The following is a 25,304-nucleotide window of genomic DNA, read 5'->3' as shown; positions in this document are numbered from 1 at the left end:
CAAGTACCTCGCACTACCGAATTGGGAGATCTGTACTTTGGTCCAACGTTTTGATTATCTCATGTTTGTCAAACGCGGTATTTAAATAACCTGTGCATGCACTGTAGACAATTTAATAATGCTGATACTTGCTGGAAATCTTGCTCGTGCCTTGTTGCCAGGGAACCTAAAAGTCCAAGCCCAACTAGGAGCCACTCGCTGTCCATTTTATGTTGATCCCTGTGACTCTGAAACTCCCCTGGATCACCATACAGACATCAGTCAAGCACACGACGCCTACGCTTCGGCCTCCCCTCATCTTTTCTTACCTCATGCCTTCCTTCCCCTCTACCTTCTAGTCTACCTTAGTATTTTGTTCTTTCTCCCTCTTTCTTGGTACTTCCATCCCTTGGTGTTGTGCTGGTCCTATCACAACGCACTGTCTTACTGTAGGTATTCCAACAGTGCTGTGTAACAAGGCCGCTCATTTCTCGTCCATCGTACAGCGGACGAGCCATTTCCTTACACGGACACCAGCAAATAAAGCACGTACGTACATCCAGCCAGAGGGTAAAGGACCCTTCTTGGCGGGTTCTCCCTCTGCCATCCCTGCTCAGTCCCCTGCTGGCTGCTTTTCTATTCCCCTGGCCCTGCCCTGCTAGCGCTCTAGCCTGCGCATTACAACCATTGTAGCGGATTGTAAGTTCTGGGCTGACCTCTGAGGGTGTTTAGGGTGCTGTGCTGCCCAACGGGTCTACAGTAGATTCTACTGTAACATTCGTCAAGAGGGTGGTTGTACATACAACCTACACACACACACAGCAATCTGGGATTGGCTGTTGCCGTGTCTGATCTGTCTACGAATCTTTGTGCACTTCCTTTCTTTTTCCTTTTTTCTTTCTCTTTGTTACTCTCTTTCGGCTCGGATTGGAGGTCTGCATCGAAGCCGCACACGACGCCTCAACTCAACCTTCCCCGCCATAGCCAAACATCCACCATCCACTATCGCCAATAGCTACCAAGGTACCTTACCTTAGCTCCGCCTCACCTCACCTCCCTCTGCTCACGATTGCTTATCGCAGATATCCCCTGATCTACAACGAACGAACGAGCCTTTGTCGGATACCGCTACATCGAACGCATCCAGCAACAACACGGCCGACCTTCCTTGAATATTAGCCGACCTCCAAGCGCCGTCTACAGTACCATTGTCCGCCTACACCATCCCCACATGCCTACCAGTTGATCCTCGTGTCGCCAGAAACAAGCCAGCCTCATTGGACGACTCCACTATCTCTACTGCTCCGGTACTGTCCTGTAATCGTCCCAGCAGAGGTGACAGCGACAAGGGAACCACGTTCCTCTGCTCCTGCAAAGACCTGGGGGGTTCTCTCTGCTTACTTCCTACCTATCTTTGTTACTTGTCGTTGGGTCAATGACAATCTACTGAGCTTCAACCTTTCACAACTCCTCCGCCATTGTATCCCTCATGGAGAACGATATACCCACCATCCAGGCCCCTGATGGGCGGTCTTCGAGGAGAGACCGCCTTATGGGCAAGCTCTTTGGTGCGAAAGATCGCAAAGGAGACGAAGCACGCTCTGCCGCCAACGTCGAATCGTTCCTTCACAGCTCCTCAGATAATCTTACAATCATAAACCCTCCCCCGCCTCCCCCACCGTCTTCGCTCCCAAAGCTAGCCAAGCTCGACACCACATCGATCTCTCGTTACCCTCAAGCTTTAGCTGTCAACCATGCAGCTCAGCAAAACCGACCTCTCGTTGCAAGCCCAGCTCGGCCCGATACCAATAAATCGCCGGGACGAAGCCCACGACCTAATAAGAAGGGCCTTGTCGTAAGATTTGACGATACCGCCCCCGATGTGATCGGCGAAGGAGGAGACGAATCTGAGATCCCAACTCAAGAGATCTCGAAGCGCAAAGCCTCTCGACCTAAACCACAGCAAGCGCCACAACCACCACAGCCACCCGCCCATCGTAGGGCCCCAATGCCACCAGCTCGTCCTCCCCGTCCCGATTCAACTGGACCTGCCTCGCCTGTGGAAGATTTCCGACCAAAATCGCTATCCAGAACACAGACCGGCTTCTCCTCAATTTACACACCCGGGTCGGACGACGAGTCTGACGCTGGAGCAAACAACAACCTCAAGCCAGATGAGCTTGTTTCACCTATCTCTGCACAGCAGACACTCAGTCCAGCAAGGGCAAGGTTTTTGGGCCCAGCAGGAAGACAAGATGATAACAGAAAATCATACATTGAGATTCATTCTGCGCAGCAGCGTGAAGCAGAAGGTAGGGTGTTTGCTGAAGCTGCGCGAGTCGCCAGTGCGACGTCAGCATCCTCCCACAACTGGGACGACCCTCATTCTGCTACGCCCCTTTCAACCTCTCCCGTTGAATCGCGAAGGCCAGGGCCTCCGTCACCAGAAGTCCAATCCGCGAAGCCAAGTCTTGAATACAGTCCTGCAGCCTCTGTTCATTCCAACTCTTCAGCTTATTCACCGCCTGTACCTTCAGCTGCAATTCCGGCTTCTGCTCCGGGTGCATCTCCAGCCCCGATTCCTTCTGGGTCTCCAGCTGTTCCCAGCCCTGTCCCAACTCCCGCCTCCGCAATATCTATGGCCTCGACAACGACTTCGGAAGTTAATCAATTATCGCGGCAGCCAAGCATTGCGCCACAGCGTGCTCCTCCCATGATGGCATCCAGAGCCTTATCTGTTAGAGTTGCTGATGGTACTTCGGCCGCTGCTGAGCAGGCTCTTGAGATCTTTACCACAAGGACGAGCCATCTTTTCGAGCTTTTCCGACTCCACGCTGAATCCATTAAACCTTTGTCGACTTGTTCTCTAATGGACTTTGGTCGCGGTGCGCTGTGGTGGTTTCTCAAGGGTCGCATGGGCCTGGAAGTTGCCATCAGAGAAAGACCCAGTTCTCCACAGGGTCAGATGCAGAACGACAGGGACCGCCAGCAAGCTTATGCCAACTTGGCAAAAGCTTTCTGGCTTTCTGAGCAGGTAGTCCCTGAAGTTGCTCAGTCGCAAGGGGTAGAGATTGACTCTGAGATCACCGACGTTAGCGCTAGTCTGGTTTCAGCGCTTAAGAAGCTGGCCATGTCTATGAAACGAAACGGATTCTTGCCCCCCGAGGACGCATTCTTACCACAGAGCATTGACAAGTCAATATGGGTTGAATACCCGCCTTTGAGTCAGGATATGATTGCCCTGCTCTCGGGTAACTGGGCTTCGGGTCTTACTGCCATGACGAGCCCGATGTCCAAGTTGAGGCTACTAGATGCTTTACCCGTTGGAGATACTACGGACAACTTCAATTACGGGCGAGTGCAAGCAGATGCTTATCTTATGGAGCAAGGCCATGAAGATCAGAAACTCTATTTCCCATGCCTGCTTTCGATGGTCCGACCACAGAAGTCTACGGGACTGGTCTTCATCTTAGCCAGCCAGAATGGCCACGTGCAACTCGTTATACAAGAGAACAAGAATGTTGGTCCAGTCTGGGACGATGTTCGCTGGCGAAAGGAAACATTTACCGTTGATATTCGACTACGACGTGGCTTCATGATAACTATTCAGCTTGTGCAGCAGGATTTCAGGACTCTATGGAACATGTACGACTTTGGAAGCAAGGTCAACCAGTCACTTTATCCACGTAACGACGAGAGCATGGTGTTCAGGTCAACTTTGCGGTCATTCCAGGTGATGGATGCCGACCCCAACTACCGCCAATTTCCGAAGGAGCCAACGCCTTACTGTGAAATCTCGTTGTTTGAGAAGATCCATAAGGAGAATGGGCCTGCAGCTACTCGTACATGGCATCTTGGTTTCCGAATTGCCGTGGTCACAGGGCCAAAGACAAGAACGCTGAGCGGAGTCCAGCATGTGTATTCGCCGGCGCATCCTGTCCAGTTCGGGTTCTTCCGCGGCGATGGCGATGCCCCCTCCCTCGCGATTAAATATGAGAACGGCAAGTCGAAGGGTCGTATGGTCATGGTCTTTAGCGACGACAAGGCGAGGATCAAGTTTCATTCCATCTTGACCGGAACTGCCCTCGACCACGACGAAAAGATTTATGCAGATGTGCCCCTCAAGAACTTTTCAGTAGCTCAAAGTCTTCGGGAGCCTCTTGGAATGGCCCCGTTCAGCCGTATGCCCTGGAAGGCTGTGAGAGTCGTTAACGATGAATTCGGTGGAGACATGCCGCCAACAGTGCTGGCCGACCATCTGAAGGTGGTAATAGATTACCAGAACGGTAATGTCGCTGATCGTATCAATGTGGCACCTGGGGAGCTGCGCGTGAGGCTGGAAGTGAGCAACGCTAAAGTCCTCCGTGTTCTTCGACAGCCACAGAAGGACATGACTATATCGGTCTCTGAAGCACAGGTACCCAAGGAGCTTCCCAGAAACATGTCCGATGCACTGCAACTGCTAAGACATAATCAAACCATCCGAACATTCGAGTTCAATAACCTCAAGGATTTGCATGACTTCCAACTCGCCATTACCGGCTTTGAGGTTATCTTCGACGCATTGGCAGTGACATTTGCCATTCAGCGACGCCGCATGGTTGTGCCAATTCATAAGAAGTGGGAAGCAGGATACACGCGTATTCAGGTGATCAGGAATGAAGACGGGCAACTGCAACTCTTGGCCTTCTTCGAAGACTTCCACCATGGACATTGCATGAACTTCCAGTTGAAGGGAACTGATGTTTATGAGGGTGTGCAACGGAGTAGCAAATCTGGCATCAAGTTTATTGACGCCAAGTTCCCTCTACCACGACTTCCAGCTGACAAGGACGGTGACTACGACGATATGGCATTTGTCTGCCTTGACCTTCCGGATCTACCGGGCGAGCATGACGATATCTCAATCTTGTTTGAGAATGAATCAGGTGAGTTATAAGAAAGAAGTAAAAAAGGCACCCCCGAAACCATACTAACAATGATTACAGATCGAGAAGCGTTGGCACAATGTTTGCCTGCCCCGATTAAAGGTTCGAAGAAGAAATGAGACAACACTCGGATGCAATAGCACCATAATACGCAAGTCTTTGGATTGGAGAACACGTCGAGACGATATTATACTTGACGACTGGAGCGTTTCATGAGTAAGAGATGTTATGACGGCTCGAAAAGTTTCATTGAAGGGCGCTTCGGGGATGCGGGTCGTTAAGGAGACCGAAGACAGTCCCTGGCGGAATGACGAGAAAGCGGTCTGAGTGACAAAGGCCCTTCTTCGGTATACGGAGGTAATCAGGGAGCCGAAGTCATGAGAACCCAAAGGGTGTTAGAGCGCGGATATGGGCGCACAATTAAGATACCAGTCCTGAACCAATCCAAAAGCCTCGGTGAACGGGGCTCGGATACATTATACCTTGCAGTTTGGTTTACTTCGGCTTGTTCGGAGCAAGTGGCCCCTTTCAAAGGACACATGGCTTGGAGAAGATCACAATGGATCTTGTGAGAGATGTTTTTATTATGAAATACCTATCAAGAAGAGTGAGGGATAAGACAGTAGATAGAGCACTCTGCATGTAGTAGATATTATCTATTGCCCATCTAACTAGTTGAATGGAGGATAACAAGAATACAACAGTTGATTGTACTCTTGTAGACTGAATACATACAAATAGCCAGTATAAGCCGTTCGTTGCAAACTTAAAAGCCACGTTGATAGCGAAGGAGTCGGATGACTTGGGCCGTTGAGAAGTTCACATGCCGGAGTCAAGTGGGAATGAGCCTCAGTTCAGCCTTAGAAGGGGTGGAGGAGGGGTCCATTCTACAAAGAGTTAACGGACCAGGGGCCGAGCCGAGTCTGGACTTTGCGTGGGGCCGGCGCTTGACCGTTTCGAAAGTGAGACGATTGAATGAGATGGCTCCTGTAGTGGAGGAGTGCAAATCATGATAGGGTCATACGCATTCTTACATAGCACTGAGGTATAAGGAGATGGTGATGACATGGAGTTAGGATCTAGAGCGGTCTTACCAATGGCTTGTACAAAACCGAGTCACTTATCAATAAGCAGATACACTGCTGTAAAGATATGAACAAACCACTGGAAGTAATGTTAACAGCAAATCAAACATTACAAGCGCATATTTCATGTAGACAGTTTGAGTGTTGCGGCAGCATATTGTGTACTAGGTTAATAGGTAGGCATGGAAGCATGGATGATATCATTCACTACCAGCGGTACAGTCAGCGCTGGGCTGGAATGGCCGGTGCTTTAGCTCCTGCTTCTGACGTAGTTGAGCTAAAAAAAAAGTCCAGGCTACCAAACAAAACCTCCAGCAAATCTCAACTTGTGACACGTTGAAAGTTTACAACTGTCTTCAACGTCTTCCACTCACAGGGCTGGACGCGTCGACGTGCTTACTCCAACAACAGATCGATTGACACAATATCTTACTACTGGGGAGTATTATTGTTCTGCAAGGTTACTCCTTGGCACTCAGGGCAGACACTTTAAATCCAACGGCCCCCACTTGTTGCTCGAAACAACCTGGCAAAGAAGCCCTTCACAGCGCGGGGCAGACCATCTCTTATTTCTGATTGGGTCTGTATCTCTTTGAAGCCTGCAGCCGTCCAAAGTGGACGCCACTCGGCCATTACTCAACTGTTGCATTCATGCCCGTCCAAGGTAAGGTAGGAGGTAGCCAGATTAGTAGGTAGATAGCTACGTAGGAAGCTGCCTTGGAAGGTACCCAGAAACGCGGATCGCTCAGTGCCTTCCCTTGTCTGTACCTTCACTGGCGTCACATCTGTCTTGGACCGGGCAATCCGTTCCGTCATACGGTTGGGCTGAACTGGTTCTCAACCCTCTATCATTTTCCCTGATGTATATCTTCTCTTTTCCTTTAACACCACCCAAACTTGTCTCCTCGTAACCTCAGCAAGTCCTCTCACCTTGCCTTGTCGCCTGCAGTCTATTGCCGCCCGTGAATCACCTCCATCACTATTGCTCGAACTCCACTCAAGTTCGAGAAGTGACAGCGCATACTACCGACGCTCTGCCCCACGGACGGCATTCTCATAATACATGGTTATATAAAAATCTCCGCATTCAACAGAGCAGCTCTAGGTGCTCCCATATACTCACTCGCCCAGTGGCTGAAGCTCTGAAAACACCAACCCGGACTCCCCGTCTCAGTTGTTGCTGAAACCAGCACCACCAATACTCTTCGAAAGCAAGCCCTGTGGACGCAGGCAGCAACCCTAAGAAACAATGGTCATGGGTCTTGTCTCTCATGGACGCCGAAGGACAGGCAGCACAGCCAGTGAGTTTGTCCGCCCTTTTTCTGACGAAGCTCCCGTGACAGCTACGCTTTGCAATCAAACGGAGACTCCCGCTTCCAGCACCACAGCCTGAATTGGTTGGTGTCCTTTTTCAAGACGTCACCTAAAACCTGCGGTCGAGCTTTGTACAGTAGCTGCTCTAGTTAATTAAGCCGCCCCTCCGTTTGGTTCAAGCGTGCTGCTCACTCACCCACATCCCCACTCAACACGTCCGAATCCTCCGCCAACTTCAATATCGAGCCCTGCCCCTCCAAATCTGCCCCCTCCAACAATTTTTGTCAAGAGTCGCCATGTTAACCAACTGGTTTTCGCAACCTGCAGGTGCCCGGTCCTCAACCGATGATCCTCGCGGCCCCGACGCTGAGGATGACACTCTTGTGATGGAGCCTGATCAGGGCAATGGTGAGCCTCTCCTTCGCTCTGGCTTGCATCGCCTCTCGCAATGATTGTGCGATTGCGGATCAGTCAGTTTCCTTCGGCCTTGAGCTGACAAGCATGGTGATTTAAGTCCTCTCGCACATCATCTCCCAGTTGCGACCAGGAGCCGACCTCAGCCGTGTCGTCCTTCCTACCTTTATCCTCGAACCCCGCAGCATGCTTGAGCGCATCACAAAGTGAAATCCCCTGTCTAAGTCGAGAAAATATTTGATATTAACCAGTTGCAGCTTCATGTGCCACCCTGAGATGCTACTTCCGATTCCAACCATAGATGATCCCGTCGAGCGTTTTGTATCCGTAGTCAAGTTCTACCTCAGCGGGTGGCACATTCGTCCCCCGTGAGTGCCATACTGGAGGCCAATCTTTGATGCGCCGGTCACTGACGATTTGTAGAGGCGTCAAGAAACCCCTGAACCCCATCCTTGGTGAAATATTTACTTGCTACTGGGATTTCGAAGATGGAAAGCGAGCATACTATATCTCTGAGCAGACATCTCACCACCCGCCCAAGTCGAGCTACTTCTACATGGCCCCCGACCACCATATACGCATCGATGGAACTCTTAAGCCCCGAAGTCGTTTTCTTGGAAACTCTGCTGCCAGTCTCATGGAAGGTATTGCCTTCTTGAACCTGCTTAACCGAGGCCAGGACCCTGCGAAAGGAGAGCAATAGTACGTCGAACCGAGCTCCGTGTCGAAATCTGTTTCGACTCATGATATTGATTTTCATGAACCATAACTAACAAAATCCTAGCATCCTGACACAACCGAATATGTACGCCAGAGGTATTCTGTTTGGCAAGATGAAATACGAGCTCGGAGACCACAGTTTTGTCCGATGCCCTGAGCTCGATCTGGTTGCCGACGTCGATTTTAAAACAAAGGGCTGGGTTGGTGGCACTTACAACGCCATTGGAGGAGTGATCAAGAGAGAGAGCACTGGCGAAGTCTTGTTCGAGCTTTCTGGTCTCTGGAGTGAGGAGATGTACATCAAGGATATGACGGTAAGCATGATGGCCCTGCCAACTGATATCTCGCTAACAACAGTAGACCGGTCACCGTGAGATGTTCTTCAACGCTCAACGATCAAAGCCTTCATCACCTTCTGTGCGACCAATTGAGGAACAGGAGGAGCGAGAATCCCAACGTCTGTGGGACAAGACTGCCAGAGCTGTCAAGGAGCGAAACCACGAGCTTGCGACAGACGAGAAGACCAAGATTGAAGACCGACAGCGTGAGGAGGCTGCTCAACGAGCCCAGGAAAACATCGAGTGGCACCCACGTTTGTTCAGGAGAGCTCAGGGCGGCCCTGGTGGCCTGGAAGAAGGTGAAGAGGATCTCGAATGGATCATTAACGCGAACATGTAAGTGTCAGCTACGGTCGCCCAGATAACGACATGCTAACTTCGGATTCAGCGATCACTCTGCCTCCCCTGAGAAGCAAGCCGAGCAAATCATGGCAATTTACCCCATCATTAACGGACAGAAGCACAACCAGCAAAATGTCATTCCTCCTCACAGCCCATCCGCCAAACCTGCTCAAGCGGCAGTAGTACCGCCTGTCCAGAACAACATCGACGACAACCTGATCGATTTCGATGACACACCAGCACCAGTCAAGACTGAGCAGCCCCAGCCCACTGAACAAACGCCAAAAGAGTCCGAGATTCAAGGCATGCTGAACTCTACAGGAAAGCCGGCTAACGGACCCCTCCTTGATTTTACAAGCGACATGAAGAAGGACCTACCACCCACCACACAACAATAAAACGATGAGATGAGTTTCAGTTATTTCTTAGATACGGGGAGTGCACAGCGAGGACTAGGTTCGCTTTGGAACAGTTGGAATAAGGTGAAGACAGGGGTAGGGGCAGGCTACAGGCTGCAGGCTATATCAACATCGGCGCGCATCAGGATTAGTTACATATGGGTACTCGCATCATCCGTCGGGTTACAACGAGTCAGAAGGGTTTCAACACCGGCCCTCGCTAGATGACTTCTGCAATATTCATTTTTGAGACATATTTGATGAAGGAAAGGGTATCCGTAATGGTTGAATCGCCCATGAATCCTTACATATAACTATTAGAACAAAAAATCCAGTCCTTGAACGCCGTGACCGTGCTATCCGTGTTGCATTTCTCTTCGTAGTTCCAACTACACAGTATCACCCAGAGGCTAGTAGCGGCGTCTCGTAGGCTCGGGTGTAGGTGAACGCGAGGCACTTCTCTCGTCGCGGCCGCGCTGCTTGAGCCACTTCTTTGTGCTGAGGGTAAGGTCGCGATCGAGCTCTTCGCTTGGGTTCTTGCGATGGATGAAGTTGCAGAATCCTCCTCGAACACAGCCTTCGCCCGAGTTCAGTCGACAACAGGCCTCGCGGAAATCGGTGACGGGGCTTAGTTCGCAGTATATCGGGCGGGCAGCGTACCACCGGCTGTTGAGCTCGTCGCAAGCCTTTTGAGCGGATTCTTCGTATTTAAAGCGAGCGTAAACGTTGCCGATCAAATCTGTTGTAAGTTAGCATTTGCCGAGTAAAAGGGCATTGGAGGAATAACGTACGATCATTATTATTGTCACAGACAACGAGCTCCTCGAGCTCACCGTACTTGCAAAGTTCACACCAAATATCCTCGTAGAAAGCGTCGAAGTGGTTCTGGAGCTGAGAAGGGTTCATTCGGTTCTTGGGGTCGTATGCCGGGTTCTGGTACAGGTTTGGCATGAGGATGGTCTGACTGTAGGAAGGTTTGACGTGCTTTCGCGAGCAGCGATCGCCGTGACGACAAGCGCCGATTTTCTAGATGCGCGCGCATAGAGTCAGTTATCTGAGATATTGCGACACGAGACGACGCGTTTGGAAAGACTTACAAAGTAGAAAGAGCAGTTGACCTTGTCAAGCTCGGTACCGAAAATGGAAGCAAGAAAGTTGGCCATGATTGCAGTTCTGTGGAGGAGAATAAAATGCGGCAACGACGGTAAGTATCAGATACGGCGGGTTGGTGATGGAGGCGGCTTGGAAGATTTGAGGTCAAGCATCAAAGTCCAATTGCTGTAGCGCAAGGATGCGAAGTTGAGATCACGTGTGACGTGTAAAGCTTGGTCAGCCACAACGCCACACATAGAAACGACCAGCACAGCCAGGAAAGATATGCTTGTGCAAGAGTAAAATAGAACTTAGCTGTTAATAAACACAGTTAGTACTTGATTATTAGCACAGGAATTTGTGCATTGAAATCATGTTCTTAATTACAAAGCCACAGTAATCTCCTTGCCTAGCACTCAATGGCGTTCTCCCCATTATTCTAATTGACACGGCACAAGAGTTGGACTAGTCGCCTTCTTTATCGCGTTCGAGATTCTTATTAGTGCCTGGCATTGACTTTTCCACCCAAGGTTGACTGGCTAATCGGAAATCGCTGGTGGAGTGGGGAGCTTCCCCAAACCTTTCTCGTTTTAATTTCAACCAGGGTCTTTGTTTAGTAGGGGACGGGAGATGGCGCAAAGACCAACTGCACCAGAGTCTCCTATAATTCTATTCCTCAATATACGGTCTTGATTCTCGACCCTACAAATCTAGGACGATCTATTCCTTGCAGAGGACCATCCGCTTCTGTTTGAGATAAACGGCTGGGCAATGATTGCGATATCATAACATCTTTTGCTCCGCGCTGTATTTCTCTTCCCCCTCTATCTATTTACCCAATAGATCATCCCATCGACCTCGACCTCGATCTCAACCTCAACCATGGATCAAGCAGACATACCGGCGCTGCTGGCGCGCATGGCCAGCGACGAAGATGCGTCGCGCAAAATGGCAGTGTTTAAACTGCAAAACTCGATTAACGATCCCGCTTTCGCAGACGTTTTCATTTCCTCTGGCGGTCTTGTCGTCCTTCGTCGACTTGTCATGACATCTGCTGGCAACACGCTCGCTTACTCTCTCCAAAGTCTAACACGGCTGCTAGAAGTCGATATGGGATGGGATATCTTCGAAGGCCCAACATCTAGCGACCTCGTCGAGCGCGTCGTCGAATTGATCGTTACAAACCCCCTGGTCAATATCTTGAGAGGCGCCATGTCAATCCTGGTCGCTCTTGTCGGCCATTCTCAGTCCACTCACCAAAGTGGTACCACGGACCGAGCTCCTGTAACCTTTGGGTTCCGTGCCTTGAAGCCAGCCGTCGCTGTGTACCCGCAATTCTTCGAGTTGGTCATACAGCAGTTGCAGAGCGCCGACCATGCTTTGTGTGCCAACGCTCTCATGTTGATCAACGCCTTGATCAGGGACGCCGTGTCAGACGATAGTACAATGAATGGCGGGAAGGCGAATGCTGGTTCGGGAGAGGACTGGGCGAAGTTTATCAAACGACTGCACGACCTGGGTCTGATCAAGGCTGTCCACAGGCTCATGCAGAGCTCTGCACTCCAAGATCTAGCGCATCCCATGTTGGAGTTCCAGACACTAACCAAGATATTATTGAGGAAGTGGCGAGAGGTCGATGTTGACCTGGAGAGACCCGAGCATCGAAGAGCCCTCAAAGGACTTCATCTAGCGAGCGCACCGGAGCGAGTCCCTGTAAACGGTCATTCTCCGGGGCAGGACTCGCACGAGGCACCGACGAAGAAAGGAAGTAGGCGACACAATCCGGAGAAATGGAGGAGACTAGGATTCGAGACCGAGAGCCCTGCGCAAGAGTTCGACATGACCGGCTTCCTGGGCATGATGGACTTGACTGACTACGTGCGCAAGAATGAAGATGGATTCCAAAAGATGCTGCTCGAGCAAGCGGGAAAACCTGCATGTGGACGATGCCCTGTCGCTAGGGCCAGTTTTGCTGTTACCATGATCTTGTACGACCATTTCGACGTTGACAAGACGGATCTGGATGATGTCAGGAGTTACCAACTGTTGGAATCCAAGGACCACGACAGACTATTCAAACCCCTGCTGCTTCAGTGGTCTCGGCTACATACCGCAGGCCTGCATGCCTTTTTCCGGGTCTGGAAACTCACCGGCGCTGAACAAGGCGATTTCGAAAAGGTAGCCGAACTGGTTAGGATTCTGGTCGACTCAGTCGTTGGAGCCTCCCGAAGAACAAAGGATGTGGCTGAAGTGGAAGAGGAAATGCAGGAGTATGACGTACCACGACTACGAGATCAGCAAATGGGTCTTTTGGAAATGTCATTTGAGAATACCTGGGGTCAGCATCTACAGCAAGTGAGAGAAGAGCTGAAACAGGAGGCTTTGCAGTTCGTCAAGGAGCAGCGAATTCGATGCCTTCTCCAAGGGTCTTGGTTCTCGAAACCTACGCCAAAGCGAGATAACAACAGCCAAGTCAAACATCGACTGTTTACACCTACGCCCTGGCGATATGCCAAGCTATCTCACAATCGCCGATACTTACACTACGCGGATTTCGAAGAGAGGACAGTATCGGGCCCTGGACTGGATGCACTCGCCGAAAAGGTTGATCTCAGCACCATCAGCTCCGTTGTTTCCAACGTATCTGCGCCCACCGAAGACACGCGAAGTACCTTTAGCGACATGATGGGCAAGGATACTGCCCCAAAGACAACTACCAAGATTACTATCTACAGTTTCGTGAACCCCGCCGAGGCATCGCGGGGAGCGGAAGCTAAGGAGCAGCCAATTTTGACGCTATGGCCGTTGAGCCATAGCCTGGCCTCAGAGTGGCTGGATGGTCTTTTGATGCTATTAAACCAGACTCCCATCACGGCAGAAACCAACAAGCTGGTTAGCCTAGTGAGCGAGTACGGGCTCAAGATCCGGCTGTTGAATGTGCGGATGGACTCGGCCTTTGAGGGTCCGGAGCCCGGAGCTGGAGTGATTCCGAGCCGGGAGGGTCTGGATGATGATTACTTTTTTGAAGTCTGAAGAAACAGATAAGCCGTGCAAGTTATTTCTCATTTGTTTATGTGTTTGTTTTTGGCGATTCATAATTATACCCCATTTCGTTACGCAAAGGAGCCAATTCTGGCAGGCATAGCGAGCATTGTTTAGACGAGACGAATACAGCTGTACTTGGTAGAAAGCATAATAATAGACAGACGAATGAGGGATGCACCCAGTCTGACACGTTGAATATTAAACTACTAAGGCAAATGACTTGTCATGGACACGATTGTCTGTTGTTCCCTTGCTCGAGTAGCATACATAGTGCATATCATGACTAGTGCGTTGTTTACTTCCATACATGCCCGATGTAGGAAGTCCGAGACCCATAGTCGAGTGACTGGATATGTGAGATGCTCAGCACATCTTTTCGCCTGGAACTGCTCGGGAGGGGAATTCTACACCATGTCTCAGGTCTGCTTATAGATGCATGAGTTGTTGTTTTGTTTAATGCAGTTGCTGAAGATCATGTCGAAGCGGGGGAAGTATCTGTTATTTCTCAGATAGCGGTCACTCATGCAAAAGATGCATATGCAATGGTGACCAGTTCGGCTTCAGGCCGTTTCGGAGGACGGGCCAAGGAAGCAGTCCGGGGGTACGGGGAGTTAGTCTCGACGGGTTGATGGATGGGTCGGCAAAGGTCGATATGTACATACATACTACCTACCTAGGTACCTAAGCTACTAGGTATTTTTGTGGGCAAGAGCTAACAACCATGGAAAAGTCTGGATGATAGGTGAAAAAGGCATTTGGTACCGAGCTTTGTTGACATGGTTAGGTATTGATACGTGCAGTCATGCAGTTGAGGTTGGGAATTGTTGCATATAAACTCCACACGATTGAGTGCTTTTTGCAAGAAACCGACTGATAGCCGAGTCAATAACCGAGTCAGAGAGTTTGTAAGATATACATAGTAGCTGGAAGCTCGGAGGATAGTGGGTAATCTTCCGATCAACACTGGATAGGATTTGAACATAGGAACGAGTGGTGGTTGGCGATTGACGGTTGGATGGAGCCTGGAGGAGTGGATCTGCAGATAGATCGTGGATCATGATGGTTGGATCGTGTAACGCTGGAGAGAGATCCAACAATGCTGGTCAAGTCAGGTCAGGCCAGGTCTATAGCCTGGTCTTGATATGGGCTGAGCCTGTGTGAGAGATACCTAACTACCTACTCATGAAACTATCACATGTTTTTGGGCAACTATCTTGGTAGATACTATACAGAGTTTCCAGTATCAATGCCATGAATTCTCAAACACTTGGTCTCAGATACCCCATTACTGCGTCCGTGGTGAAACTCCAATGCAAGAGAAAAAAGAAAGTCCAGTTAGACCAAAAACACTACCCCAAAATTCACAAGAGGGTAGCTCGCCTGGCGGTAAACTGGGGATAGCTGCACACACGTCAAAAGCGGTGACGCCTCGTCTTCCACTTGGCTTGCTGCAACTGGTGTCGCGTGCATAACCTAGCGTGAGGCCCCTCTTTCTGCCACTGCAGCTACAGTAGCAGTACCGTTTGGGAGTTGAGTTGAGTAGAGGAAAGGGAAGGAAAAGTTACAACCCAGTTTTTGCTGTACGAGCTTACAAGCAAGCTCCCGGAGTGGTCAAGTTCCCCTCCATAGATCGGAGCCCAGTGAAAAGAGGAGGAGAAAGAAAGCAAAAAAAAGTGTCAGGATTGCGGTGTGCGATTCGATTCGATGCATGATCGTCCCTCTTTGTCCAGTCCCATCCATGTTCTCGACTTATTGTTGGACTTTGGATTTCCAAGGCGTTCCCAAGAGAGTAGGTAAAAAAATGCGGAGCTAGATACCCAAGACCCCAAGGTAGTTCCTCTATTTATTTTTGCCTTTTCCCTTGGATTCTCTTCTTTTCCTTTCCTTCTTTTGCTTCTCTTGATCAGTCAAGTCAGTCAGTGACATGACCCTCTTCCTTTAAAACCTCATTGTTTAGGTTTTGGAGAGGGGAAGAAGACACCCAAGGTTTCAGTACCTACGAATTACTCCTCAGCCTCTCTCTCGTATAGAGGGAGAGAGGCATTGTTACGGGCTGCCAGCCCAGAAACTGGCTGAGGACCAGTCAGTCCCGTCCCATTGCCAACGAGATATCCCTTGTTTGGGGATATTATCGTATTGATCGAATTCCTTTCTCCGAGCTCGGTACGTACTCGCTTACTGCCCATTCATACTCCCCTGTGGAGATCGGCTCCTCTTCTGTTTCGTCTCACTTTCAACCCTGCCAAGTTGGAAACCGTTCCATTGGCACTGGAAGAGGAGACCTGGCGGAGAGGACCCCCCCTGAAGCCCAGCCCAGCCCAGCCTAAGCCAGATAACCCAAGAACCCAATAACTGACAGAAGCCCTGCCAGCAAATCACGACTTGGAGAAAAAAAAGTTGTCCCCCAAAAAGGACAGCCAATCTTATCGGAAATCTGTACAGTACTTGATTGTACTGGACGGTGTACACCAAGAGAACAAACTCCTGTCCTCCCTCTCCCCCTGAAGTTATCTCTCAACATAACAATCGCAATTTGCGACATTCCGTTCTCTCTTGGACCGAAACTTCCTCATTGCATCGCGAGTAACTGCGCTTTGGTATGTTTTACTCCCCCTTTAACCAATTCCTACCTATCCAATTCTATTTTCGTCAGCCCGTGGCTTTCGCTTTGATTGCTTAGCCTGCGCCTCGTATCCCCCTGGCCATCTTACCGTCTTCTGCCAGCTTGTCCTCAACTTTTCTTTCTTTTCTCTGTTGCCTGGTTTCAATAATATCCTCTTCTTACGCTAACTTATATTTGCTTCAGCTCATTACAAGAGTTCCCATTCTTTACCTTGAACGCGCAATCGGCCTTCGTCATTCTTCGTGATCGATAATTCTGTTGCCTATATACCAAGGCCATAAAAGCATTCACTCCCGATTCGCTTATACTCTTTTCACACTACAACACTTTACGATACTACCTATCTATCTACACCAAACAACTCGCCCATCATGTCTCGCATTCAGATCCCGCTCGACGTTATTACGTCTCGCCTCAACTTTGGCGACCGCTTCCAGAGCCTCCGATCCGGACCTCTCAGCGGCCGCTTCTCTAACCTGCGACCTGTGAACGAGTTCCTCGACTTCAAGCGTCTCTCCAAGCCCAACAACTTTGTTGAGATGCAGTCGCGAGTCAACTACAACCTGAGCCACTACTCCAGCAACTATGCCGTTGTCTTTGTTATGCTCAGCATTTATGCCCTCCTCACCAACTGGTTGTTGCTCTTCGACATCATCCTTGTGGTTGTGGGCATGTGGTTCATTGGAAAGCTCGATGGACACGATCTTGAAATTGGCACCTTCCGTGCCTCGTGTTCGCAGCTTTACACTGCACTTGTTTGTGTCGCCGTGCCTCTGGGTCTGATTGCTTCGCCTTTCTCGACCCTGCTCTGGCTCATCGGCGCATCTGGCGTGACTATCCTTGGTCACGCCGCATTTTTGGACAAGCCCATCGATGAGGCTTTTTCCGGGGAGGCGGTCTAAGTGGTCGGCCGCAATCTCCCGAATTCGCGCCCCAATGGGGAAGACCATCGAGGCGCAGACAGAGGAGAACAGAAGGGGATGCTGCGTCTCGCGGACGTCATGGGAGAGACGTCCGTGTGGAGGAATTGGATTCAGGTGATGATGCACGAGGTGTCGGTGCTTCGTCAGGGTCCCGATTTGCGAGTGACCCTCTTCGTTTCACAGGAACAGATGTGGGCAACTCGGAAAGGGGTTTGGTACGCAGGGGTCATTACGAGGACTCGGAGGATTCAGAAGATGATAGCGACAGCAGCGAGGATGAGGAGTTCGAGCAATACCTTGCAGAACTGGCTTCTCATGACCCGGAGGAGGCGCTGGTACAGTCGGCGATGCACCGTATTGAACGTGCAAAGGCCAGGGGAAGAACAGATGTCGATCTCAACGATGAAGAAATTGCAGCTTTGGAGCGACGACGCAAGCGAGACGAGGCCGCGAAAAAGAAGAAGAGCAGCAAGAGGCGCAAGGACTCGTCAAGAGTCGCTATACCTCTGACCCAGCTCGAGTCTTCTTCGTCGCGCAAAAAGGATTCATTCACGAGCCAGTCAAGACAGCCATCTCGGTCGAACAGCAACCTTACTGAGGGTCAGGACCGTCCCTCGCGCCCTTCCCTGGGCAGCCTCCCACCAACATCATCAACAGGTCGACCACGTTCAGGCACTACTACCTCATCTCAAAGCCGAGTGAGGGCGCCATCCACTAGTCGACAGCCTTCCGATAGTTCAGCTGTTGTTCGCCGAGGCAGGAACTCAAGCCAAGCACCCGCGGACCCTTTCCAGTTCCAGGTTCCAGGTGCCCCGCGTGGCTCTGGATCCCGAAAGAGCTCTCGCCCAGTCCATGATGATGGCTCAAGTGAGAGCGACGATAGCGATGCGGAGTATGTTGGAAGGGAAGATTCGATCGAGACAACTTCCAGTGATGGCAGTGGTGCTCAGATCGTTGTCGAGGAGTCATCTCCTGAGCCTGCCAAGCCCGAGACTAGCAGGAGAAACCCTACCCGATCTTCTACTTCGTCCTCTACATCCAAGCGAAAGCCGACAACAACAACATCATCCAGTGCACGCCGGAAGAAATAAAGAGTTATGATACTAGGACAAAGAATACCCCGGGTTAGAAAAAGCAGAGTCTCTATTCAGTGTTGATAAATTATCTACTTATTTGTTCAGATTGAAATAATCTTATTGTGATTCTATGTTCAAAACTCGTTACCATTTATTTGGACCCTTCAGCTTTCACATGAAAGGGGTTGTTGATCTTTGCTTAACCCATCTAGCTCGAGCCACATCAGCACAGCCACCGACAGATCTGCTGGGAGTACGTATTATCGTCCATCCCTCGGCTCTGTCCGATCTGATCCCTGTCAACCTGTCGCCAACGTGCCGAGGGGAAAGGTCCAGTGCGACGAAGGAACCTAGCTCCAACTGACGAAACAGTCACGACCCCAGACTAATCAGAACACCATCTCCAAGGGTCCCAGCTGGATCCCCAGTCTCCAACTTCAATCCTCCACCAACCGCGACAACACACCAAACTTTACTATCCAAAAGCGCAACATCGCACAGCCATGCCACCTTCGTCATCAAACACAGCCGCTGCGTCGCGAAGTGCGAGTAAACGACTTATCAAAGAACTGGAGACATGGAGCAGAGAACAAAAGGAAGAGAAGGGTATCGAGCGCCTCGGACCCGTCAATGAAGGCGATTTGATGGAGTGGGAAGCTGTCATCAATGGACGGGGCATTGGACAAGGTTACGATGGTTTGTCTCCCTCTTCTACCTCTGAGTTTCGCATTCACTAATAATCCCCCAAAGAAGGACGCTGGCTTGTCAACATCTCCATCCCATCGACGTACCCTCTCGCGCCGCCAAAGATGGCCTTTGTTACACCTATCGTGCACCCCAACATTGCGCTGCAGAACGGCGAGATCTGCCTCGATCTTCTTAAGGACGCATGGACTCCGGCTTATAGCGTTCTTGAATGCGTGCGCGCCGTGCGCATGCTACTTGGATGTCCCGAGACAGACAGTCCTCTGAATGTCGACGTTGCGGCGCTGCTGCGCTCGGGTGATGTATTGGGCACGCGGAAGCTCGTCGAGCTTTGGTGTCAAGACTCGGATTCGAGATATGAGGGACCGTGATATGTCATTCAGGCTATATTTGACATGCGATATGTAAGAGATGGAGGTGGTTTAGGATAATGCTATGGAGTTATTGGGTTTAATTTCGGCGGTCTTTTACGAGTTGTCGATCGGAATGGGATGCGCAGGTTCTCTAACACGCAAGTAGCGATAGCGAACAATTTTCAGAAGTATATGACAAACCGAGCAACGTCTTCTCGAAGCCTTCGATTTCAAAAATTGAGAATCATCGTAACAGTATAACAAAATGCATCCGTAGATGCGCATCTATTCCGTAGTCCCTCCTTCATGCTCAAGCTTTCTCACGAGAGCACCTGTAGGCTAATTCAATATGCCTATCCCTGCCTAGACGGCTTGGCTTCCTTGTACCTGCTCGCATTCCTCAAGCGAGGTGCAATGCTTCCCCTTCGCCTCCTTGTTTTGAAAAAAGAAATTGTTCAAAGGATGCACTACTATAACGCCGTGACCCATACCCGCCCAAATTGAATCATGAATTGCCCCCAAAGACAGCTACAGTAAAGCAGCCATTCCGTTCGCCCTCTTTCAATACGCCATAGCCCTTTTCAACACGAAGAATAGTGATGAGTGGGGATGGACAAGGTATTGAACTAAGTTGCCAATGCAAAATTGATACGGCACGTCTACTCGTTGTAATGGTAGATCTAGAGAATTGTTAGTGAAATTTTCCATGACAAGTGGAAAGTTACTGACCTTGTAGTTGGGAAGACCCCACGGCTGCCAGCCTAATCGCTTCGCCATCTTGGCGAATCCCTCGGTCTCGATGAGATGGTAAAAGGAGAATGGAGGGAACATGGCACCATCACGATGAACGTCGGCCTTAACTAGGAGGGCAGTGCCCCCAACGCCATCGAGTGGTAAGACCATGTTGCGATCGCCGCCCTCGGTCGCCAGGTATGCCATGAGCATTCTATATGTAGGCATTTCGGCGTAGCCCTCGAGGAGAATGTCGTCAGGGCCCATCTTGGCAGCAAGAGCCTGGGCCGTCTCACTGTCTTGCCAGCTGTTGAAGTCGTACGGGCGCTCAGCCATTTGTTTGTGCTCCTCGTCGTAGTATCGCTGGAAGCAGTTGGGGACAATGAGCGGCTTGTCAAAGAAAGCGAGATCCTGGATCAGTGTCGGCGGTGTCTCGATAATATCGGCATCCAGCCACAGAACCCAGGAGGTATCCGGACCGAGAGTAGTAAATAGCAGAGAATTGCGAGCCTTGGACATGACTGCACGGCGGGCCTTTTGGTTCTTGAGTTTGTGACGCTCGCTTTCGTCCTGAGATATGATGGCAGGCTCAAAATCTTGTCGCAGAATAATGATGCTCTTGAACCTTTCAGCTTCGCGGCCATGCTTCTGCGTCTTGTGGATAGACTCCTGCAATTCGGCGGTGGCTTGGTTGCCCTCCTTGGTCTTGGGCAGGATGAAACCCAGGGTGATAAGTTCATGAGGATAGTTCAGTCGCAAAAGATTCTCCCAGTAGCCGGGATAGAATCGAGACATGGGAGTCAGAATGAGAACATTTTCGCGGTTCTCGATGGGCGTGGTGGTAGTATTTACATTGTTAAGGTTGTAATGCACGACGGGTGGTGGCTTGAGAGGCACGCCAGATCGGGATTTTGACTTTCGGTACGGTGAAGTCGGCGGCGACAAATGATGCTCTGCGGTTACGGATTCGAACCGTCCAGTGGTGACGGATTTGCCCGAAGGCGAGACAAGGAAGACGATGATGAAGATGCACAGGATCGCTCCGAGCGCAAGGGTGATGGGATTCGTCTTCTTGAGACGAACAGCCCCCATGGGACGAGCCATGAGTGCTGTGTTGCCGCGCCTATGAGACGATGAAGGAGGGTTCGGTTGTGTAGAAACGTGCGACAGCACGGGCTATCGCATACAGGTCGAGGGCATGTGAGAAAGTTCGAAGCTGGTTGAGGGATGCGCCGCAGAGGGAGGGAGATTGTAGGAAGAAGTATCAGGGGTTTTTGGTTCGTCAGTGGCAGATTAAAGGTCCGATTATAGCTTCCGGTGGGCGCAGAAGAGGAATGTCAGAAACGAAAGAAACGGTCGTGAAAACGATCAGACCGTGAGATGGGAAGGAATACGAAAGATGGATGGGCTTCTGGCCTGCCAGTACGAAGGGATAATTAAGACACGACGACTGATTGAGGGTTCAATCCAATTGGAGTATCCCATAACAGGTCTAGCGGCGAATCGGGTGGTCCGCTAGGGGGGTTTGCAACAGCTGGAACTTCTATAATTATCTTTGTACAGGCATTTTCCGTATAATCCTGTTAATCTTGCTGGAAAATAGATAAGGTTATTTATATTCTTTTATGGCTAGACAGGTCACCTGTACTGATACCAAGTTATGGTTCTTTACGGTATTTTTAGAGTGATCATGGGGATTTGAAAAGATACCAGTTGAATAAAGTGTTTCTCGAACTTAAGGCTTGTTTCAGGAGTTTAAGATTCTACAGAATGGCGCAGTAACGATCAAATGGATAGGATACAATATGGCTGTCAGTGATGGTAAATATGGTTTGTTTATACCATGCTTGAATTGTGGTTATGCTTCAAACAATTGTATAGAATACAATAGATCAAGCCTAACTCTAGGTCCTTGTAAAGTGTCGGTCTCTTGTATCCTTGAAAGTTAGTACGTACCAAGTCTTTATTGTTCCCCAAGTCATGGCAATCCCCACATTTCTACAACGCCCAGATGTGGCTGCGCCCATGACATCTGCTCCCCCAAAGCATTGATCCATCACAACCTCTCTTTCCTTTTCAACCTGAACCTTTTCAATATTTCTCTGTCGCAAACTCTGCAAATCTTTGTCAAAATATCAACAATCATGGCTGATAAGATGGATCGCGGTCTCGATGAGATCATTGCTGATACTGTAAGTCCTCCCTTTCTCATATGGCTCCTATTATTTTATGCCGTCTATGCACGCGCTCTCTTCTCGTCTCGATGATCCAGGCTGACCGTTTTTCCTCCTGTACAGCGCTCCAATCGACCTCGCAACAGCCGTGGCCAAGGTCGCCGACGTGAACCGCGTAACGATTTCCCTCGCGATGGTGTTAGAAAGGTTCGTACATGCTCCATTCCCGTCATCATGAGGCTTTGTTGACATGGGCGGTGCAGGTGGACTTCCCTCGCTCTCCAATGATGCCTACTCGACCTGTACAACCCTCCTCGCAACTCATCCTTTCGATGCTCGGAGCTCTTGTTGATTGAACGGCTTTCCAATCTGAAAACCCCTTGCTGACCAGAGCGTCCTTCCCCTTTGCAGTCTGTTCGCGACGATTCACGAAACATCGACAGGTTAGTTATGATCGGCCTGTTTGACTACACACCGTTGCTAACCATATGCAGTGAATGGGTCCACGACCGATTCGAAGAGAATAGTAATACTCGACGCTTCCCCTGAACCACGACACCCTTTTGACCATCGTCTAGACAACCGCCGGGCACCTGCTCCTCGTCGCCGCCGCGAGTCGCCGGAACAGTGAGAATATCCTGTATTCAAGCAGAAGCACATCTAACCTTGTCCAAATAGAGATTCCAAGGGCACAAAGATCCGCGTCGATAACATCCATTACGACCTCACCGACGATGACCTTTCTGTACGTCACACATACGCAACAATCATTCTGCAGCTACTCATAAAATTATAGGAGCTCTTCCAAAGAATTGGACCCATCAGTCGCCTCCAGCTACGATATGATCGCGCTGGACGATCTGAGGGCACTGCCTACGTGACCTACGAACGGAACGAAGACGCCAAGGCAGCGGTCCTGGAATTCGATCGTGCAAATGCCAACGGTGAGCTCATTCGTAAACACCTTATTTATGTGGCCAAACTAACGAAATGCAGGCCAGCCTATTTATTTGACTCTTCTGCCTAGCCGAAACCCATTCGATACTGCCGTTATGCCCGGCCGTTCGCTTGCAGAGCGTATTTCGAGCCCAGGAGACAGAAGATCGCATTCGCCCCACCGCCAACGTGATGACGATGATGCTGCCCGCAGAGGAATTGACCGATATGTTCCTGGCCAAGGCTCTCGTCGAAGCCCAATGCCTCGAGGCCGTGGTCAAGGTCAAGGTCAAGGCCAAGGTCGGGGCCAGGGTGGTCGCCGTCCTGGTGCTCGACGTGATGGCAGAGAAGGAGGCAGGGAAGGAGGCAGAGAGGGAGGTAGAGACCAGGATGGAGGCCGAGGTGGCCGAGGCAACCGCCCTTCCAAGAAGACACAAGAAGAACTCGACGCCGAGATGGCCGACTACTTTGGAGGAGACAGCGCGCCCGCAGAGCCCGCTAACCAGCAAGATGCACCTCCTGCTCAAGCACCTGCAGCTGCGCAGCCTCAAGTACACGCTGCCGCCGACGACATCGACATGATTGAGTAACCGTGTTGTCATTGTCCAGACACTATTATCTCACCATGCTCGCAACTATGTACACCACCAGAATGTTTAGCTCATTCTGCCAAAATCCCAACCTTGGGGTTGACCTCCTTGTTAATAATCGAAATGTCATTTTATAGTTAGATTGAGTGGTTCAACCGGAATAGAAAACTTGATCAGCCCCCCTGTGTGCTGCGCCGATTCCATGCGTACGATAATGATCCCTGGAGTCGTTAGATCAACGAGTTTGGGCAAAGGCATCATACGATAGGTTAACATACCCCTGAGAAACCCAGGTTTCGGCCTGTTACAAGGCCGTTGAACGACATGTCGACATTGATGCTCATGTTAAAGCTAACACTGTTCCTGTTGATGGGTGCTCGCTGCGGCCCGTTTGTGTTATGGCCCTGCATGGTCGTCTGCTCACTATAACTTCTTGTACCACGGGTCATGCCACCATTGTTTTCGGTTGTTATCCAACGGGTAGTTTCGCTTCGAGTTTGTGTGATCGTGAATGGTGAACCTGGAGTGCTTTTGACGCCTCGGTCTGTTGATCTCCTTGCTAGTTGTCGAGGCGGCAAATCTTCCACGCTTCCGTCTGAGTCTGAGTCGTAGTCCGATGAGTCTTCCTCGGACGAAGTCTCTTCGTCTGATGATAGATACACGCTCTCGGCATCGTCGGTATCGTTATCCTCTGATGACTCGACCTGTTTTTGCTTTTGCTTTTGCTTTTGCTTTTGTTTTGGTGTGAATGTCTTTACTGGTACTGTTGTGTCGGCTTCTTCAATCTCATCTGGTTGTCGTGGTGTTGAGGTTGATGCAGATTGTGATTCCTTCTTGTTCTTCTTTGCTTGTGATGACTTGGAGGTTTTGGAAGAGGATTGATTTGTCTTTTTTGATGAAGTTGCTGATGTATCTAGGGGAGCCATAATGGGTGTTGATAGTCTTATGGTCAAGTTTATGAGAAAGGTTAGATGGAGTTTTGTTCAGATAGTTTAGTCTGATAATGAAGAGGTTGAATTATGGTTTAGCTATCATATGGCAAGTTACAGTTCATATCATCCATTGTCAAAGGTTCGTCATCATGTGCTATCTTGTGAGAGACGAATCGGGTTATGAATGGTTCCCGAGATATCAGAAACAGGGTTGGATCCTTGAAGAGTGACGTCGCTCTCGCAGCCAACAACAGTATTGCCGTGTAAGCCTCGGCTTGACTGTAAATGGTTGATTATCATATCATTTTGATTATGTAGAGATCACTGCCGATCTAAACATATCATCGTATTTTTAAAAGCTGGTCGTACTTAATGGTGTTTAAGAGTTCTATCCATTTCGGATATAGCTACCGAGTAATTAAGCACCTTGCACAGCTTAGACTATTGATCGGGTGGCGACCGTTGGATATAACGGCGGGGATATCCACTCGCCAGTCAACGTATCATTCGTGCAAGTAAAGTACTCACATAATGCTTGGTGATACTCAAATCGCAATTCGGTCAAACATAGTATTCTCTTCTAAAATGATAACTTCCATTCCTTC

The 25,304-nt window shown here is 50.0% G+C and overlaps 9 protein-coding genes across 9 annotated transcripts, besides 4 other annotated features; 6 read left to right on the top strand and 3 right to left on the bottom strand.

The window, feature by feature from the left end:
* The first annotated feature begins 853 nt into the window (after positions 1–853).
* Positions 854–898: a repeat region.
* A 570-nt stretch (positions 899–1,468) lies between these two features.
* FPSE_11803 (uncharacterized protein) lies at positions 1,469–5,234 on the top strand (the record flags this gene model as incomplete). The annotated part of the gene is made up of 3 exons (XM_009264920.1): positions 1,469–4,907; positions 4,968–5,009; positions 5,152–5,234. 3 exons carry the CDS (start codon positions 1,469–1,471, stop codon positions 5,232–5,234), a joined length of 3,564 nt encoding a protein of 1,187 aa, XP_009263195.1.
* A 2,368-nt stretch (positions 5,235–7,602) lies between these two features.
* Positions 7,603–9,518, top strand: FPSE_11804 (uncharacterized protein; the record flags this gene model as incomplete). The annotated part of the gene is made up of 7 exons (XM_009264921.1): positions 7,603–7,714; positions 7,821–7,926; positions 7,978–8,088; positions 8,144–8,422; positions 8,505–8,754; positions 8,801–9,114; positions 9,167–9,518. 7 exons carry the CDS (start codon positions 7,603–7,605, stop codon positions 9,516–9,518), a joined length of 1,524 nt encoding a protein of 507 aa, XP_009263196.1.
* Positions 9,519–9,928: 410 nt separating this feature from the next.
* FPSE_11805 (uncharacterized protein) lies at positions 9,929–10,681 on the bottom strand (the record flags this gene model as incomplete). The annotated part of the gene is made up of 3 exons (XM_009264922.1): positions 9,929–10,257; positions 10,310–10,544; positions 10,616–10,681. 3 exons carry the CDS (start codon positions 10,679–10,681, stop codon positions 9,929–9,931), a joined length of 630 nt encoding a protein of 209 aa, XP_009263197.1.
* An 811-nt stretch (positions 10,682–11,492) lies between these two features.
* FPSE_11806 (uncharacterized protein) lies at positions 11,493–13,643 on the top strand (the record flags this gene model as incomplete). The annotated part of the gene is made up of 1 exon (XM_009264923.1): positions 11,493–13,643. The coding sequence occupies one exon, from the start codon at positions 11,493–11,495 to the stop codon at positions 13,641–13,643; it is 2,151 nt and encodes a 716-aa protein (XP_009263198.1).
* Positions 13,644–15,489: 1,846 nt separating this feature from the next.
* Positions 15,490–15,556: a repeat region.
* Positions 15,557–16,649: 1,093 nt separating this feature from the next.
* FPSE_11807 (uncharacterized protein) lies at positions 16,650–18,292 on the top strand (the record flags this gene model as incomplete). Its single annotated transcript, XM_009264924.1, has 2 exons — positions 16,650–17,121; positions 17,172–18,292. The coding sequence occupies 2 exons, from the start codon at positions 16,650–16,652 to the stop codon at positions 18,290–18,292; spliced, it is 1,593 nt and encodes a 530-aa protein (XP_009263199.1).
* Positions 18,293–18,780: 488 nt separating this feature from the next.
* On the top strand, positions 18,781–19,353 carry FPSE_11808 (uncharacterized protein; the record flags this gene model as incomplete). Its single annotated transcript, XM_009264925.1, has 2 exons — positions 18,781–18,973; positions 19,028–19,353. The coding sequence occupies 2 exons, from the start codon at positions 18,781–18,783 to the stop codon at positions 19,351–19,353; spliced, it is 519 nt and encodes a 172-aa protein (XP_009263200.1).
* A 641-nt stretch (positions 19,354–19,994) lies between these two features.
* FPSE_11809 (uncharacterized protein) lies at positions 19,995–21,171 on the bottom strand (the record flags this gene model as incomplete). The annotated part of the gene is made up of 2 exons (XM_009264926.1): positions 19,995–20,015; positions 20,065–21,171. 2 exons carry the CDS (start codon positions 21,169–21,171, stop codon positions 19,995–19,997), a joined length of 1,128 nt encoding a protein of 375 aa, XP_009263201.1.
* A 1,040-nt stretch (positions 21,172–22,211) lies between these two features.
* FPSE_11810 (uncharacterized protein) lies at positions 22,212–23,767 on the top strand (the record flags this gene model as incomplete). Its single annotated transcript, XM_009264927.1, has 9 exons — positions 22,212–22,259; positions 22,365–22,448; positions 22,505–22,588; positions 22,653–22,684; positions 22,736–22,767; positions 22,820–22,868; positions 22,920–22,986; positions 23,038–23,185; positions 23,238–23,767. 9 exons carry the CDS (start codon positions 22,212–22,214, stop codon positions 23,765–23,767), a joined length of 1,074 nt encoding a protein of 357 aa, XP_009263202.1.
* Positions 23,519–23,574: a repeat region.
* Positions 23,768–23,940: 173 nt separating the features above from the next.
* Positions 23,941–24,693, bottom strand: FPSE_11811 (uncharacterized protein; the record flags this gene model as incomplete). The annotated part of the gene is made up of 2 exons (XM_009264928.1): positions 23,941–23,988; positions 24,046–24,693. 2 exons carry the CDS (start codon positions 24,691–24,693, stop codon positions 23,941–23,943), a joined length of 696 nt encoding a protein of 231 aa, XP_009263203.1.
* Positions 24,473–24,508: a microsatellite.
* Positions 24,694–25,304: the final 611 nt, after the last annotated feature.

The sequence above is a fragment of the Fusarium pseudograminearum genome, chromosome 4 (genome assembly GCF_000303195.2).
Source record: "Fusarium pseudograminearum CS3096 chromosome 4, whole genome shotgun sequence".
Classification (NCBI taxonomy): Eukaryota; Fungi; Ascomycota; class Sordariomycetes; order Hypocreales; family Nectriaceae; genus Fusarium; species Fusarium pseudograminearum.
This window is presented reverse-complemented; position numbering and strand designations above follow the sequence as displayed.